This window comes from Eriocheir sinensis, chromosome 52 (genome assembly GCF_024679095.1).
Source record: "Eriocheir sinensis breed Jianghai 21 chromosome 52, ASM2467909v1, whole genome shotgun sequence".
NCBI lineage: Eukaryota > Metazoa > Arthropoda > Malacostraca > Decapoda > Varunidae > Eriocheir > Eriocheir sinensis.
Genome location: NC_066560.1, coordinates 1,142,561 through 1,161,720, shown reverse-complemented (window position 1 = coordinate 1,161,720; position 19,160 = coordinate 1,142,561). Strand labels below are relative to the sequence as shown.

Sequence of the window (19,160 nt, the reverse complement as noted above, 5' to 3'; positions counted from 1 at the left end):
GAATTGTGTGGGTGAAAGGAAAAGTAGGTTTAGAAAAGTATGCATGGGTGTGTATTTATGCACCAGTAAATGTGAAAAGTAAAAAAGGACTGAGAGAAAGGGAAGCTTTTTGGGAGGAAGTGAATGCATGTTTGAAGAGTTTTGAGAAAGAAAGGAAACTTATTATGATGGGAGATATGAATGCTAAAGTGGGTGATGAATGTGTGATGGATGTGGTGGGAAAATGGGGGATACCTGGGAAGAATGAACATGGAGAGTGCCTGGTGGATGTCTGTGCTGAGAGGGGAATGTTCCAAGCGAACGCCTTCTTTCAGCACAAGAATATCCACCGACACACATGGAGGAGGGGAGAAGACTATGAGCAAAAAGGATTGATTGATTATGTGGCAGTAGATGAAAGGCTTAGAAAAGGAATTTGTGACGCAAAGGTAGTAAGAGGAATGTTCAATGGATCTGACCATCGTGCAGTGCTGGCAAAGTTAAAGATGAAAGAAAAGTGGGTGTTTGAAAAGAAAGGTGAAGTAAAAAAGGAAATACTGAAGATAGAAAAGTTACAGGAAAAAGAAATAAAAGATGAATATAACCGTGAAATGGCAGAGGACTTAACCCTTTATATACGGCGATGCCGACGTCGGCGTCCTGAAGCGCCCAGTGCAGTATACGGCGACGCCGACATCGGCATCCTGACGGCAACGCCTATGTTGGCGTCTGTATTACATTTAGTTTTAGTTGGTGCTGAGTGATCCCGTATTCTGTTCTGATTCTACCTAGAGACTCCGTATATGATACAGTGTCTTATTTGACTTTCAGTGTTATTATATGTGTCTTACGCGCATTTGTACTTGATAGTAACAATCAATTCTAACAGAAAATAACAAAAATAATGAGAAAGAAATGATATATGTGTATGTGTGGAGTTGTTGAGTTCCTCTTCCTTTGAGCTGCCAAATGGCTGGGTAGTGAGTGCTTATCTCACCACCCCCTCGGCTCAAGGACGCGGCCTCCCCTCCCTGACCCTCCCTTACATCCAACCCGCGCTCTCTGTTCTCTTTCATTCTTCCTTCCTTCTTTCCTTATATCTCCTCCCTCTAGGCCCTAGGGTGTCTGTGTGTGTGTGTGTGTGTGTGTGTGTGTGTGTGTGTGTGTGTGTGAGAGAGAGAGAGAGAGAGAGAGAGAGATGCTAATCTCTCGCAAAGTTCTCTGTATACAGTAAAACCCCGATTATCCGAAAGTGGATTATCCGAAAAAACGGTTTATCCGAAATTGATCTGGATAATGCAATTAAAAAAAAAAAAATTCTATACTAAAACGTTATAAAACATCAAAAATAAATAAAAGTAACTACATATGTACTATATTAACACATTTAAAATTGATAAGAACAGTTAAAATGAATATGCTTTCTAATACGTATTGCCGAAATAGCTTGTAACGAATAGATCAATGTATTAGACAAAAAACATTAAACACTCTCAACAACACCACGTCCGCACCTTCGCCCCAGCAAGGGCGTGGAGTGCGAACGAACAAACTACTGCACGACTACTCTCACACCGTACTCTCAAGACAATGACACAAACACGACTCCCCTCTCCACTCCATGCCACATTCCCCTTCCAACATACGAGTTGCGCGATAATATGAGTCATCATACTGTCTCTCCACCTGCACGATGCATCAAGGTCACACTTGCAAGCTTGCACAACCATTCACAATCGCACTCTGCAACATTCACAATTCAGATCTGCAACGCTCACAAGTATCAACATACACTGGTCCAGACAAGGAGACACACAGACAAACATACAATAAAACATTTACATCACATGTTTTAAGCGTACTACTTTGTTAAGCGTAGCGTGTGTTTGTTTGGTTTCATTGTTTACATCGTCAGTCGGCGGCAGTCGCGTCACACACTTCACACTGGGCAGTCGCATCGCATTCTACCTGTGCTTCGACCTCACAAAATGGCGGCCATAAATCCGGATTATCCGAAAAATCGGCTTATCCGAAAGAGGCTTCCCCCCTTCCATTTCGGATAATCGGGGTTTTACTGTATTTATGTTTACATCTCAAAATTATCAAATAATTAATGTTTCTCTGTGCACCCTTTAATTTTGCATGTTTTTATATATTACACAAGATGATTATGTTGAAATTATGGCTGAAAACTTGTTATAATCAGAAGCGACGTTTGAAATTTGACGCGTGCGGCCAGCCCGGATACGGGGCGGGGTGCTGTTTTTGCTCAGTCGTAGTGAAGGGGTAAAGTAAAAAATGGGAAAGTGTAAAAGATAATACAAATATTGAAAAAGTTTTTGAAATATTTAAAGAAATAATGTTAACTACAACAAAAAAAGTGTTAGGGATGAAAGTGGTGCGATGGAAAAAGAAAAGGAAACTCATGGTGGACAGAAGAGATAAGGAGGATAGTAAAAGAGAAAAGGGAACTTTTAAGAAAACTCAAGAAAGAAATGTGGCTGAGCAAGTAAAAAGGGAAAGGAAAAAGAAATATAGAGAATGCAAAATGAAATTAAAACAAGCAATAAAAGAAAGTAAGAAGAGAGTTGATGGAAAAAGACTAAGTGAAAAATATAAAGGGAACAGGAAATCATATTGGAAAGAAGTAAAAAATGAAAGAAATGCAGAAAATATCTCCTCAAGTAAAATAAATGAAGTTATGGATGAGAATGGAAAGATGCTGAAAGACAGGGAAGCTGTGAAAGAGATGGAGAGAATATTTCAAAAACTTAATGAGTTTTGAGGATGGACGTCCAGCAGCTGTAACAGCAGCACTTTTGAGTAGAGGTAGAGGAGGAGTATAGAAAGAAAGAAGTATAACATATGAAGAAGTAAATCCGGCAATAAAAAGATTAAAAGATGGAAAGGCAACAGGAATTGATGGAATCACAGCAGAAATGTTGAAGTGTGGAGGAGACGTAGTCGTTAAACGGATGGTCAAGATATGTGAAGTAGCATGGGAGGGGGGGGGGGGGGGTGCCACCAGACTGGACAAAAGCCATCATTGTCCCAGTTTACAAGGGGAAGGGCAGGAGAGGGGAATGTGGGAGCTATAGAGGTATAAGTCTCCTGAGTATACCCGGAAAGGTATATGGAAAAGCCATAATAGAGAGGGTGCAGAGACATACAGAAGAGAAAATCAGTGAAGAACAAGGAGGCTTCAGGAAGGGAAGGGGATGTGTGGATCAGATATTTGCCTTCAGGATGGTAGTAGAAAAAATAATTGCAAAAGGAAAGAAACTATACGCTGCCTTCATGGATTTGGAAAAAGCTTATGACAGAGTCGATTGGATTGCATTGTGGGATGTTTTAAAGATCTATGGTGTGGGAGGAAAACTGCTTAGTGCAATGAAGTCTTTCTATGAGGATGCATCTGCATGTGTCAAAATTACTGGAGAAACAAGTGAACATTTTGAGATAAAAGTGGGCTTAAGGCAAGGGTGCGTCATGTCACCATGGTTGTTCAATATTTATATGGATGGTGTCATTAGAGAAATGAAGGGCAAAGTTGGAGAAGTTGGAGTAAGACTGTTCGATGAGGGAAGGAAGTGGGTACTGAATTCGATACTGTTTGCTGATGACACAGTGCTCATTGCAGAAAATGAAAGTGACCTACAAAATTTGGTCAGTGTTTTTGATAGTGTCTGTAACAGGAGAAAGCTGAAAGTAAATGTCAACAAAAGTAAAGTGATGGTTTGTGAGCGAAGTAGAAGTGAGGTTGTAGATTTTGTATGCCCATATAGTGGGTATTGAATGTGAAAAAGAATGCAAAATAATTTTGAATGGTGAAGAAATGGAGGAGGTCAATGAGTTTAAGTACCTTGGATCAGTTATGTGTAAGCATGGTGGTACAGAGAGAGAGATAAGAGAAAGGGTATTGCCAGGAAGAAGGGTGGTAGGGTCTTTGGGATGAATCATGAATGGCAGAAGTGTGAGCATGGAAGTAAAGAGGGATTTGAGAAATACAATAATAGTACCAACCCTCACATATGCAAGTGAAACGTGGGCCTGGAATGAAAGTCAGAGGTCTAGAGTGCAGGCAGTGGAAATGAGTTATTTGAGGAGTGCTTGTGGTGTGAGTAGAATGGATGGAATGAGTAATGAAAGTGTGTACGAGCATTTTGGAATGTGTCACAGGGGTGAAGGGAAGAAGTGTGGAGTGGTGGAAGAAGTGAAGCGACAGACTTTAAAGTGGTTTGGCCACATGGAGTGAATGGAGGAGAGTAAGATGACCAGAAGGGTGTATGTGAGTGAGATAGAGGGAGGGAATGCTAGAGAACGACATCCAGTGAAATGGAGGGATAGGGTGCAAGAGTACGTTAGGGAGAGGGGGGAAAGATCTTTGAGAAACTTTGAGCAGGCAAGGAGGGAGTGTCTGGATAGAGAAAGATGGAAGCTCTTCTGCCGTGGCCATCCCCTGGTGGGAGCTCCTAGGAGCAGGCGTTGATGAAATGATGATGATGATGATTTTTGGATTCAGCACATCAAAATTGTCCTAAACCAGCTAAAAAAAAATTAGATGATAAATTTGTTGTTGGCCAGTGTAATTTATGTAAAATAATAATAATAATAATAATTACAATAATAATTATTACAATAACAATATCTCACTTGCCTCAGCTAGACTAAGGTAGGGTTAGTAGTCATAAATAAATTGGCATTGATGCTACATCACCAAAATTTTGAGCACTGGGAAAGGAAAGAGCAATGATAGATTAGTTAGTGGTATTAAAAACTGATCCAATACACAAATTCTCACCATGACCAGAATAGGAATCTCGCCAAATGACTGCCTATGGGTGAAAGGTCCAGCAGAGTCAACACACCACTCTAGGTCCACACTGACTGGTGCTGTGTATGAACTCTTCCGCTCAACACATTCCTTTGGATACAAATTGTAGTCTTTGATCTGCCCTGCACCTGGTGGAAGCCTTGGCTTGCCTATAGTAGCACTCTGCAGGAGAAAAAATAAAAGTGATGTATAAGAATGCTAACTCAATTTCACCCAAAAAAATATAACATACACAGTCAAACCTCACCATCCACAGACTTGAACATCAGAGGGGCAGCCCGTGGATATTTTAACCCGGTAGCTGCGGGGATCATGTTTCTTAACCCTTTCATTGCTAAACGCTTGCAGCAGGCGTTAGGCGTATTTGCTGGTGGCGCTAAACGCTCGCTGCGACCTCCACCCGCACTCAAATCTCCCACGTATGAGAGTGTTCCAACACTAAAATTCTCACAACACAGGATTGCCAATTGAGTGGATTCTTCACTAAATTTGGTGGAAAATCATATCAGCCCAGCACGGCAAATGTATGGATGAGTAACTGGTGGATGTTCTTGCCCAATACAGCGGCATTTTTTTGCATAGCTTCACCTATCACCTGACTGATTCTTTGACCAAATAGTTGTAAATATTGCAGTTGGCAATACTCCCTTGCCAGAATCTGAAGAAAAAATGTCCGCAGTTCCCTCAATACGGCTGATCATCCCGCACGCACCGACGTAAGTGTTAACATTCAACACTCCCTGAACATGCATGTATGTTCGCAAGAGAGGCATACATTACCAACTCCTATAGATCTGGACCTTCTCTTTCCAATGGTGTTTTTGGTTTTCAGCTGTGATGAATAGTGTTTGAGATACAGAGGTTAAAAGAGACCCCCCATTGGGTTCCCTGACTGCGCCTGAGGGGATAGTTGCGTCCGCACCGCGTGCAAGGAAAGGGTTAATGGTCCCACAAAGTGAGAAAAATGAGAAAAAATCACCACTCACACAAACCATTTCATAATATATATCAAAGCATTTGTGATCAGATTATGTATCATCTATTTTGGGGGGTTTATATCATGACACAAATCTGGCCCGTCGCTGCTACACGGTAAAGCCACAAATTTGGCCCGTCGCTGCTACCGGGTTAAGTCAAAGATTTGGGTAGCTGCAGGTTCTCTTGAGCACTTTTGTGGCCAGTCAAAGAACTTACGGCTCACCACACACCCTGCCACCACCTCACTCGCCTTCCTAATTGATATTCACGGATATATCTGCAAGCTACAGTACATAGAACCTCATTTATCTGGCACAAATAGGGGAAAGCTCGTGCTGGATAAACTGTTGTGCCATTGTTTTGAGACTTACCTATAGAATTGCCAAAACTCCTTTTTTTTTTTTACATCCAGGACTATGGCGCCAGTAGGCTTCCTGGTTGGGCATGGTGGTCAGCCTAAGCCCGTCATGGCGCAGGCAAATGTTTATAGTGGCGCCATCTAAATAAAGTAAATACATTCTATCCTACTGAATAACAGGCCCAATGATCCAGTAATAACGGTGAAAGGCAGGTCTGGATACGGCTGCACAACACACTGGTGTATGTCGCAGTGAGGAACATGTGCTGGTTTACAAAAAAGAAAAGATTATCACCTTGCGCCGATGATAAATGTAACCTTTATATTTATAAACGCTACCTTACAATGCCCATATTCTTTGACTAGATCATCATTTAACATTTATAAAGTATTATTACTACACATTTAGTTATTGAAGTGTTCAACTTTGTGAAACTTTAGATTAAGTGGAACTCTGGGGAGGAGGTGGCCAAGTAGTTACCAAGCGGGCGTGGTGAGCCCGAGGACCTAACGCAGACTAGGTTCCAGCCACCACCGAAATGCGCTGATTTTTCAAGTCATTGCCTAGTGGCGGAAGATCACCCACATGCTGTCCAGATCTTCAATCAACCCTAACTTCAGCAACTTCGGTGGAGTACCAGGGGTTTGCATGGGCCAAGCAAGTCATACATCATGACAGTCACTAAAAATTATCCAGCACCAATAACAGGCTAAGGCTGTACAGTCGCGATATGAAGTGATGTCACCGTGTACGTTTATTTTCGATCACGCAAGTATCGTTATATATTTTCAAGAGTACCATTATTTTCCTGTATCTTCATCATAACATAACTAAATATATTTTAGAAACTAGAAAAAAAATAGAAAATAAATATTCAGTGATGTCTTACAAAGAGTTGACAAAATATTTTGACACAAAGTGTTTTCGTTCAGCAAGGAAAGAGTCAAATGAAGTTAAAATACCGACATATTACTCAAACAGAAAGTAAAATTATCTTTTCATGATCATTGTTGACAACAATAAATCTAACATATGCGCAATATATAGGACATGCATAATTAGTCGATATCCTAAACTAGGATGACGTAATTGATTTAATTTATACTCTCGTATGATGATGACGTCATCGCCCGCGCACCATACCTATTATTCAGCCCTGATCGACTCACTCTTTGCCTTTCGTGGTCAACATAACGATAACAAAAGCTGTCCATGGACTTTTAATGAATGATAGTGATCAAGGGAAGATGCCCACAGCCTATAACTACCGAGGGATAGTGGGAGATGGAAAAATAAGAATAAATAGCTTCAGAGTAGTCGTGTTTTGTAACTCCAAGCTCCTCACTCTTTGCCGCCGATCGCAAACATCATTGCCTTTCTTGGTCAACATAACGATGACAAAAGCTTCATGTAGACTTCTAATGCTTGGAGGTGATCAGTGGAACGTGTCCACAGCTTATAAGTGCCATAGAATAATCGAGGAAGGTGGGGAAAAAAGAAAATATGGCTTTGAAATGGAGGTGGTGGTGCGGGCAGGTAGGCTAATCGCAGCGTTGCCAAAAATTAGGCTATGGTAGAGTGTTCGTAGAGGCGTCCGGAATTTTGATAGTTCAGATAATTATGGCAACCCTACCTATGCAGGCATTCTTCATTCATCATCGTCACTGAGCATTGTTACTATATATTTCAGTGCCTATGCTTATGATAAGAAGCCATCATAGTGAATAAAAGGTGTTTAATGTGAAACCTTATTATTTGATCGTTTCTTAATCAATAAAGCGCAAAGTAATGTCAGTAACTGTCCATTCGCTTCGTGTCATACTGTGCGTGTGTATTAATAACTACAGAAGACAGTTCATGGAATGACCCAGAATATATATATATATACAGGTAACTCTCGATTTACGCGAGTATTGTGTCCTTGAAGAGGTCGCGTAATTCAAAAACAATGTAAATCAAACAAGAGGTAGGTTTGTATTGAAAAATAAATATTCACTTCATTCAGTGGAGAGAGAGAGAGAGAGAGAGAGAGAGAGAGAGAGAGAGAGAGAGAGAGAGAGAGAGAGAGAGAGAGAGAGAGAGAGAGAGAGAGAGAGAGAGAGAGAGAGAGAGAGAGAGATTTACATAGATTTACATAGATTTACATAGAAAATCAGACCACACAGACCCCATGGTCCAGACTTGGTGGTCTGTCCTTAAACCTAAGTGATTTTACATTAATCAGAAGACTCCAAAACGTTGCATTTCTACTCTAGTTGATATTAAGTTGAGAGAGAGAGAGAGAGAGAGAGAGAGAGAGAGAGAGAGAGAGAGAGAGAGAGAGAGAGAGAGTATCCATATCAACGAGATATCCACTCAGCCTCACTTGTGTGAGGAAGAAATGAGGGACACCATGAGCGACTGGCTAGTATTGGTACTATTACCGAGCAGTCTGGTACCGGTACCGAGCTGTCTGGTACCGGTACCGAGCAGTCTGGTACTGGTACCATACCGTATAGCTGGTACCGCTACTACTGGTACCTGCTCACCCCTATTGTTGAGTAGCGGGGCAGCGTGGGTACTGTATTGTTGTTCATGTGGCACACGGGAAGAACTGAGCTCGGCTGTGTGGCCGCGGTGCCGTGTGAGTCCAGTTGCGTGAGACATCTGGTGGCCACTCCATAAAATATCGCGTATAAGTGAAAAAAACGTGTAAATTAAACATTTATTTGGATTTTATATATATATATATATATATATATATATATATATATATATATATATATATATATATATATATATACAGCACAGACACAGACACAGCACAGACACAGCTTGTGAGAGCAATGGCTGCTTTAGACGTACTGATGAAGAGAACACGTGGAGCCGTCTCACAGAGTAGAGTTGCCAGATTGCGCCATTGTTTATTTCCCTTCCTTCGGGAAGTGAGTAACAGCAAGTTCATTATTTGGTAAGAAATGGTTGTTAGCGAAGTCGGGAACATGAAATGAATGAAAAAAAAACTTTTCTCTTACTACCGAGTCAAGTCACCGCTCCCACGTGCTCCACCCCCCAAGGGGGGGAGGGAGGGAGGAAGGAGGTCGCATATGAGGTGGTTCGCATATCCCAAGTTCGCATATCAGGCCCTGTAGATACAGTAATCCCTCGTCTATCGCGGGGGTTAGGTTCCAGAACCCCCCGCGATAGTCGAAAATCCGCGAAGTAGCAACCTAATATTTTTTTATTATCTATATATATTTTAAGGGTTTATAAACCCTCCCCACACTCTAACAAATCTTTCCCACACTCTTATTGACCTTTCACACACTCTTATAAACACTTCCTACGACGTTTTGTTGTTACAACATGGTCCCAATAAATGATACTATAATTCTTGTTTCGACTTTCGCCATTTGCTTCATAAATACGAACTTCATGCAGGAATTAGTTTGGCAGGGCGGAAGAATACTCAGAGAAAGGACAATATGAGCATAGCTCACTTCCTTTATATCACAATTAGGTAAATACGGAATGGGAAAGGGAGGAGAGGGACAGAGTGAGTCATTAAAAAAATACCGAGAGGATGTAAGAAGGGAGAACAAGGAAAAGTAGTGGAGGAAACAGGGAGAGATAAAGAGGATGAAAACAAGAAGGGTGTGGGGAGGGAGGGACAGTGGGGAGAGTCATGTCAGGTCCTGAGGGAGAGTCAGGTCAGGGCATCAATCAGGACATGACCTGACTCTCACTTCCACCCCTTCCTCCCCACACCCTTGCCATTTCACCTTCTGTGCGTGTGTGTGTGTGTTTACCTAGTTGTACACACACACACACACACACACTCACTCACTCACACACACACACACACACACACCCTCACTCACTCACACACACACACACACACACACACACACACACACACACACTCACTCACACACACACACACACACACACACATCGGTGCTGGCTCCGATTATGTTTGTAATATACATTAATGACATGACAGAAGGGGTGACAACCTATATGAATATGTTTGGTGATGATGCTAAAATAATGAGGAGGGTGGCTAATGAAGAAAACTGTGTAGCCCTGAGCCAAGATCTTGATAGAATAAGCTAATGGTCACGCAAATGGGAAATGATATTCAATACAGAGAAGTGTAGCGTGATTGAGTTTGGTAAGAGCAGTAGACGAATATCGGGGAACTACTCTCTGAGTAATGAAAAAATCATGAAAAAACTGAAGAAAAAGATCTGGGAGTGATCATAAAAGACAAGTTATCCTTTGGAAAATATATAAATCAGATAACTGGGGAAACATACAATCTTCTTTGAAACATAAAAGCAGCATTTACATATTTAGATGAAGAAATGGTGAAGAAACTAATAATATCGATGATACGTCCAAGACTGGAATACGCAGCATTAGTGTGGTCACCTAGACTGAAGAAAGAAATTAGAAAGTTGGAAAGAATACAAAGAGCAGCGACTAAATTACCGGAAACTCTGAGAGAACATACTTATGAAGAAAGACTGGAGAAATTGGGACTAACAACACTGGAGAGCAGAAGAGAGAGAGGGGATCTAATAGCATTGTACAGGATACAAGAGGGATTGGAGAAATTGGACAGGGAAGACCTAGTGGAATGTGACAGAAGTGTGACAAGAGGCAATGGTAAGAAATTGAAGAAGAGCGACTGTAGGAGAGACATCAAGAAATACAGTTTTCCATACAGAAGCATAACAACATGGAACAGACTTGACAAGGAGACTGTGTGTGCAAAAACGTTTCATGAATTTAAAGCCAAACTGGATAATAAGTGTTATGGAGACGGGACAGCACGAGCCTAGTACAGCTCTCTTCCTGTATTTCACAACTGGGTAAATACTACTAGGCAACTAGGTAAATACACACACACACACTTATACTGGTAGCGCTCCCTTCCACATTGTCATACATTCACACACTCTCTAACTCTCTACCATATTTTTTATTGTACTCTCAATCATGCACTCAGGCACTGGGAGGCTTGTGCGTGATTGGCTAGAGCGGGGGTGCAGTGGGAGACTGACTGATTAATGGATCTGCCTCCCAGTGCCTGAGTGCATGATTGAGAGTACAATAAAAAGTATGGTAGAGAGTTAGAGAGTGTGTGAATGTATGACAGTGTGGAAGGGAGCGCTACCAGGATGGCTCACTCACCTAGCGAGCTAACAACACTGCAGCAGAAAATGCCTAACTGGCAACTCTGCCCGCGGGTAGCAGCTGAGCCAGGCGCTGGCCAGGCGGGACCTGGATTCCGTAGAGTGCCGGCTTTCCAATTTGCTAATTCTTATTTTCCACATGTTGTATAAGACTTCTTTCTCTTCTTCCATTTCTTCTTTTTGAAAAGGTGGGAGAACAATCGAAAAAATCGGTGATCGAGATTCGTGTAACTTGATCGAGATGTGTGAAACCTGGGTTCTTAATGGTGCAATTGAGACGCGAAATATCGAGATGAGATTGATCGAGATTCGTGACTTTACTGTATTCCAAATGGGGTCTGACTAAACTATTATAGAGCGGAAGTATTGCATCTTTATTTTAGAATAAAGTTTCTTTTAACCCTAGATTACTATCGTTGCTGGAATAACATGGTTACTATCATTTTCCAGAATTTTGGACAAACTTTGCAGGCATAAAAACACATATAGGAATGGTACAAAGTTCAATTACAAATTTTTTACTTAAACTAGAAGACATTCCTAATTCTATAGTAAAAAAAAAAAAAAAAAAAAAAGTGTGAAACTTATAAAAAAACCTGCCTCTCTAATCAAGGCTCCACTGCCATCACTGTGTTGCCTGATAGTGATGAGTTATGCCACACATGGAGTTTACACGTCCCCCGAAATGCTCCAGCCTCGGTAGCCCTAAGCCACACAAATGTCACATTTTCTTGGTATGTCACATTTTCCATCCTTGTCTAAAATTTTGGATAATTGGGAACAGTTTAGGAAGAAAGCACAGGAAAAACACAAATGTACCTCACACACCAAGGGCAGAATACCAACTTAGATGTCATGGCCGTAGAGCACCGTAGGTCTAACAGATTTCCTTCCACAACACTAATTAACCCCCCGTGCAGGAATTCCGGACAACGATAGTAATCTAGGGTTAACGAAGCCAAGCATTATGTTTGCTCTATTTGCTGCATCGATGCATTGCTGTGAGAATTTGAGGTGTGACGTGATTTTGACACCCAGGTCCTTGACGCATTGAACGCTTTTGAGTTTGACGCCGCATATTTCATAATCAAACTTCCTATTTTTTGTTACAACTTGAAGGACCTGGCACTTGTCTACATTAAAGGGCATCTCCCATCTGTCAGACCAAGTTGAAATTTTATGTAAATCTTCTTGGAGGCTTTGTCTGTCGTCGTGAGTGAGAACCGAGTTACCAATCTTTGTGAGAGAGAGAGAGAGAGAGAGAGAGAGAGAGAGAGAGAGAGAGAGAGTATAAAGTTTACATATCATGAACATGAAAGAGAAAATAAAAGAAATATAAAACAAAAATATCAAAGGAAGAACTTACAGTCAGTCTGAGCATCACTCTTGATCCATTTTTGAGAGAAAATTCTAGTGGAGGAACATCCATAACCGTCTCCTGAAGACCTTTACCCAGGAAAAAGTTGAAAGAGTCCACATGTGGAGCTCCAAGAGAAACCACTGCCTGCAAAATATGGTAAATTAGGTCAACTCTGAACTGGCCTTTGATCTTATTCAGTTTGATTTGATTTTATTCAGTTTGATTTGACATCAGAAGAACAAAGGAACTCTCCAAATTTAAGAAAGAACTAAAAACTTTTCTGTTCTCTGACTGCTACGACATGGAAACATTGACAATTAACATAGCATAAGTTGTGATCAATATTGAAAATTTAATGAATTAAAATATGTGGGTCCTGCAGTGTGCTTCGGCGGAAGTGGGACCAGATAAATAAGGAACACAAGTAAGTACATGTAAGTGATTTTACCAAAATTTGAAGATGTAATTATCTCACCCAAGTGACATAACAAGGAATGGTTTGTCACATATAAGAACCCAGAATGGTTTCGAATTAAACTGTTTGGATCAGGTAATTCAAATTGATTTAAATCAGTGGGAAAAATACCGACGTTGAGAGTAGTGAGCTTTTCCCTCCCCCCTTTAGGATGGCAGTTTTCCGTCAAGACCGCCCGACAGACCTCGGCACAGGTGGCGGTGTTATTCAAGCTTCCTACTTTTTGTTTTTATTCCATTTGATAGTTTATTGGATTATTTGAGTGTTCTGAGGCCTCACTTGTTGTACAAATGAATAATAATCCATCAAAATGTCGGAGTAAGTCTCGTTCGTGAAATCTTGGAGTGACCTCTAGAGAATATTTACTCAGTGCTCCTACCTGCTTTATCATGCACTTTCCCACCCGATTATGAAAGAAACAGTATCCCAACACGTCTTCGTACCTCATTCCGGGAGTCCGAAATCCTGCCAAAATCAGGATTCTTTAAATGCCTGAGAGAGAGCTCCACGCTCCCCATGTTGCCGTCCTGCCGCCGATGTTAGGAGAAATACCTCCTCGAAGAAATAAGTCACTGTCAGCCGCTCTGCTTTCCACTACGCATGCGCACTAAGGAGTACACAAAAGGAAAACATATTAATTTGCTTGGTTTTCTTCTAATTTGTCCACCTGTGATCTTTGTGAGGGATGATATTACCCATAAGAAAACAACACACCAGACCAATAGACCAAACAACAAGAACAGAGTGATCATCAACGTGGGGTAATTCTTTCTAAAATCTGCTCTGTTCTTTTGATATAAAACCATCTCTTGATTAAAAGTATAGCTTTGATGTTTGTGCCGTGTATTGGAACCGAAATAGGACAAGTACACGATAGCGGTGAGTGAAAAAATAGAAAAAATAGGGAGAGTGAACCTCTCTCTGCGAGCTATTTTGCGGCTACGAACGAATTCCTACAACACCAGCAGCACGTGCTCCAGCAGACCAAAACAAAATTGATGATGACAATTTCAGTTGGGAAAGGCTGCCTTCGTAACGGCTCGATCCTTCTCCTTCTCTAAACGATTTTTCCAAAATCACTGAATGCGATACTTAATGAAATTCATCTCATCTCTTCTTATTTCCTTTAAATATTTACTAAGGAAGTATCCACTCTGTGATTTTGTGAATAAATAAATAAAATGAAAACCATTGATTCTTACACACACACAAAAAAAAAAATATCAGCAGATAAAATATAGATGAAAAATTAACTTTACCTGTATGCAGGAGAGTTCAGGCAAACTGCAGCTAGCTGCCGAATCGGGCGCAAGCTACTCCCGCCGCACTCTGTCCCCTGTTGTTTGTCCTGTTTATTAATAATCTCCCAAAGGCCATAAAAAATAGTACTGAGGTATATCTGTATGCAGATGCTACCAAGCTATTCAGGAGGATTGGTGGCAATTAACGAGGACTGCAACAAGCTTCAGGAGGATAGATCAACTTCGCGACTGGTTTGAAATAATTAAATGCTTAACACATGAGAATTAGTAAGACAATTGCATGGGGATCGTGAGTACACCATGTTTGATAGTATCACCACCACAGATGCTGAGGAGGATATATTGGTGTGCTAATGGACAATTAACAGCCTGACATTCTCTGATCATTTAGCCGAGAAGATTATAACAAGGCCAACAGAATTGTTTATTCAACTCGACACATGGGTAAACATTTCGTCGCCCAAGTAGGCTACACATATTTGACAAGGCTTTCGGATCATAGGAGTTTTGGGCATTTCCAGTAGTAGTTTTATGGCCTTGGTGGTAGTTTGACCCTTTTGTGCCGTGAACCTAAAGACACACTCATTAGAACCCGACTGATCCCCTCTTTGACCTTTAGAAATAGCTGTTGGAAGAACCGAAAGTGTTTTATAATACCGACCATGCAGTCTTCCCAACATCTATCCCCTATTCTTCGATAACACTCAGCTGTCACCTTCTTCTACAATACACATCCTCGGTCTGTCCTTAACTCAAAATCTTAACTGGAAACTTCATATCTCCTCTCACTAAATCAGCTTCCTCGAAGTTGGGTGTTTAGTATCGTCTCCACCAGCAGTTCTTTTCCCCCTCCCAGATGCTATCCATATACAGGGGCCTAATTTGTCCGCCCTCATATGGAGTATGCATCTCGTGTGTGGGTGGGGGGCACACACTGCTCTTTTGGACGGAGTAGATCGAGTCCTAATTAAGGCTCTTCGTCTCAGGTCTCATCAACTCCCTCCTCATACTGACAGTCTTCTACCTCTCAAATTCTACCGCCATGTTGCCTCTCTTTCTGTCTTCTGTTGATATTTTCATGCTGACTGCTCTTCTGAACTTGCTAACTGCATGCCTGCCGCCCTCCCGCAGTCCTGCTGCACACGACTTTCTACTTTTATGCAAGAGTTAACCAGCATCTTCACTTTTTCATCCCTTACACTGGTAAACTCTGAGACAATCTTCCTTCATCTGTATTTCCTCCTGCCTATGACTTGAACTCTTTCAAGAATAAAGTATTGGGACACGTACCTCTCCACCCAAAATTGACACTTCTTTTGGCCACTCTTCCAACTCTTTTAATGGGGCAGTGATTAGCAGGCTTTATTTTTCTTCCATTGTTTTTTTTTTTTCCCTTGAACTGCTTCCTTTGATGTAAAACAACAACAACAACAAAAAAAAACATCTGGACCCTACCATCTTCAAGTCACTGTACACCAGCTTTCACAACCCTGGGATCGCAACCCAAGTGGGGTCGCCAAGCGTTTTTCCTGGAGTCGCCATGGCAAGACCTCAAAATATCAAACATGGTGTTATTATGTAATGCGGGGAAACCCAGAACAATCGATCCTCTTAAATAATTAACGTATTAACTGTGAATTAGGTGATGGTGCAGCAGGGCAGACATTCAGACAGACAGAGGAACTGGTGATGGGTCAGCATCGCGTGGGTCTGACTCAAAGTGAAGGTGCCGAGGATGGTTAAGTTAGGTTTTTCTTTTACGGGGAACAACGAGGAGGAATTTTTCACCTAAGTCACGTGGGAGAGAGGAACAGCTGTCTCTGAACTTCTGAGTTAGCAGAACAGGCCAAGTATTTGAAACTACAACCACCATTTGGTATGCTAGTTTAGCCGGCAGCCACACCAAAGGGGGAGGAGGAGGAGTCGAGTTAGGGAAGGTGCTGAGAGCTGCCTATCAGTCAAGCCTCGCCTCTCCTCACGCCAGGTATGTGTGAAGTTAATTCCAATGGACAGTGATTATTTAGTGTGTTACAATGTTATTATTATACCTATACCGTTTAACTGAGTCAAGCCTCGCCTCTCCTCACGCCAGGTTCCCTACTGACTGGGCGGTTACCCCCTTGTTGTGTTAGTATGTAAAGTTTCCCCTTGTTGGGCTTCCATGCCTACCCTCTGGTATCTTAGACCCGCACGAATGTCTCATCCCATGGTTAACTCAGTAATAGAAAAGGATCATTTTTCTTGTTAGTGTCATTTGTATAATCCAATGCTTGTGGGGACTCATGACCACCTCCTTGGTGTCCTGAACCCCCCCATGACTACCTTGCTTCCATGATCATCCCTGTGAACACAAATCGGTGGTAGGAAACATTTTTCAGTAATAATCATGTATCATTGAACCCTGATTAGGGTAGCTTGTTATTTAGCAACGGTTAGGTGTTTAAGCTATGGCCAGTGTACCATGTCTTTCATGTAGTTGTAATAGTCTGAAGAGATGAGTGAGCCCTTTAAGGTGAATAGGAGTGATGAGTAATAATTATTAATTAGGATTGTTACTTAACTTCAGTAAGCTCGCTACCATTACCAACAGAATGATGAATTGTAAATAATATTGTTGCTTAACTTCAGTAGGCTCGCTACCATTATATACCAACATAATGTGAATAAACCTCATAATTTAACCTTGTGTTGCATCACCCTAACAACTATGAAACTCACTTGATAGTAACATATTAAAAAACAGAGGATCGAAGCTGAAGGCAACACAATTATATTATAATAACACAAATACAACTAAAGAATTATAATTAAGTGCTGTCGCAGTCGTGTCTAGAGGTGCATGATTGGGGTCACCTGAAGAAAAGGTTGGGAACACTGCTACACTGATCTGGTGAGTGGTGAGGCCACACCTGGATTATGCTATAACCAGATCTGGTGTCCTCACTTGATAAAGGGCTTAGAGACATTAGAGTATGTTCAGCATCGTGCTACCAAAATGGTAGGCTACCACATTTAAAAGACCCTCCCTACGAAGAATGCCTGAAGAAGCTGGACCTGCCTACCCGGCCTCAGCTGGCTTACAGGAGATCCAGGATATATCGAGTGACCTGATTGAAGCATACAAGATTATAACGCAGAAATACGATCAAGAATGCACAAGAGGCCGGGATTTTCAAGATAAGGGAGGATGATATAATCAGAGGAAACTCAAAGAAGATATTCAAGACAAGATCAAGACAACACCAGGAAGTATGCATTTTCAAACAGGGTCATCAACAACGGGAAGAATTTGCCGGGTGGGTGGTAAATGCTGAAACAATGATACAGTTTGAATTGTCTCGATAACGTGTGGGAGGGCCAGGAACTAAAAGGTGGTGCAGGATCCTTTATATATATCAACCTATATCGTGTTCTCACTTTCTTTTTCTCTGTTGTCTCATTAATTCAGCATGCTCTCTACGGTAAAGACAAATCTTCTTACATACTCGAGATCTACACACACACACACACACACACACAGAAATATAGAGGTTTGGAACAGACTAAGTGAGGATGTAGTATCGGCGAGAAGTGTGCAAAGCTTTAAGGAAAAGTTGGATAAATGTAGATACGGAGACGGGACCACACGTAAAGCCCATGCACTGTAAAACTACAACTAGGTAAATACACACATACACACACACACACACACACACACATATGCACACACACCTACTAAAAAAAAAGTAGTAGGCCTAATTACAATTGTGATGCCATGAAAAATCATAACCCCCTGTTGCCTCACATTCCCCCCATTCTCCCCCTCCTTCCAGAATATTCTGTCTAGACCACTGATCTCTATTATAACTGGATTGGCTTTCTCTGTACTAGCCTGGTTAGAATCCTGAAGCCCACAGCCGCCATCTTAAGATTCCCTCAGGCCGAGGCATATATGTAAAAAAATTGACATCAACGCTTGCTAAGTGGCAGTAGCACGTGGTAAAAGACTTCATCACGAAGTTATTAATTTATTGAATTTTTCTATCCCCTAGCTGCTAGCTTTTTATTGGTTTATGGATAAAACACTCGTTACCTAGTCTCCGTATTTCGCAAAAAAAAAAAAATTTTTTGTTTTATTTGACTGTTACATCCTCTATATAGCATATATGATGTGCGTTTTCTTGCAAACTACTTTTTCAGTGGATTGGGAAATAACAAATGTTAGTCATCATGAAATAAAACAGAAAAATGTAGGTTCTTTTCATATATTTCTTTTGGTTACCCATTAAAAGAATTATTCATATTCTAAATCTAAGATTTGAAACAGAAAACGAATCAATTTGATGAGTAACTAATTAAAGCACGTTCAACTAATTAACTTATGACACATGTGGTGACGTTTACATTGTTTTTGGTTTTCTTGTAAACTGTAATTGTTTATGTTGACTGCATTATATTCGTCATTTACACAAAAACTTCAACGTGGCCAACACTGATTCTTTCATTCAACACAGTCTCAACTGCAGTTCTCATAAGGGTGTTGTAGTTTTTACTCTGTCTGGTAACTGCATGCCAGCCAGGGTGGTTGTATGAATGTATTAGGCTCAGCATTAAAAAGACCATAGTAATTTCATAATTTGTTCATCATACTTATTTGGAAAAAAGGTGATACAGGATAGAACTTTAATATTAGGCTACCAATCACCTACCTACTGATACTTGAACCCAGTCGTGTTGGCCACGTTGAAGTTTTT

The 19,160-nt window shown here is 41.1% G+C and overlaps 1 protein-coding gene across 1 annotated transcript in view; it reads right to left on the bottom strand.

The window, feature by feature from the left end:
- The window catches only part of LOC126982867 (DNA-directed RNA polymerase I subunit RPA2-like), a 145,642-nt gene extending 131,879 nt beyond the window's left edge, over positions 1–13,763 (bottom strand). Inside the window, exons 1-3 of the mRNA XM_050835139.1 lie at positions 13,609–13,763; positions 12,697–12,834; positions 4,781–4,975 (exon numbers count right to left, since the gene is read on the bottom strand). Of these exons, the coding sequence (XP_050691096.1) occupies positions 4,781–4,975; positions 12,697–12,834; positions 13,609–13,683 (408 nt within the window). The 5' untranslated portion in view covers positions 13,684–13,763. The remainder of the gene's footprint in view (positions 1–4,780; positions 4,976–12,696; positions 12,835–13,608) is intronic.
- Between the last annotated feature and the right edge of the window lie 5,397 nt (positions 13,764–19,160).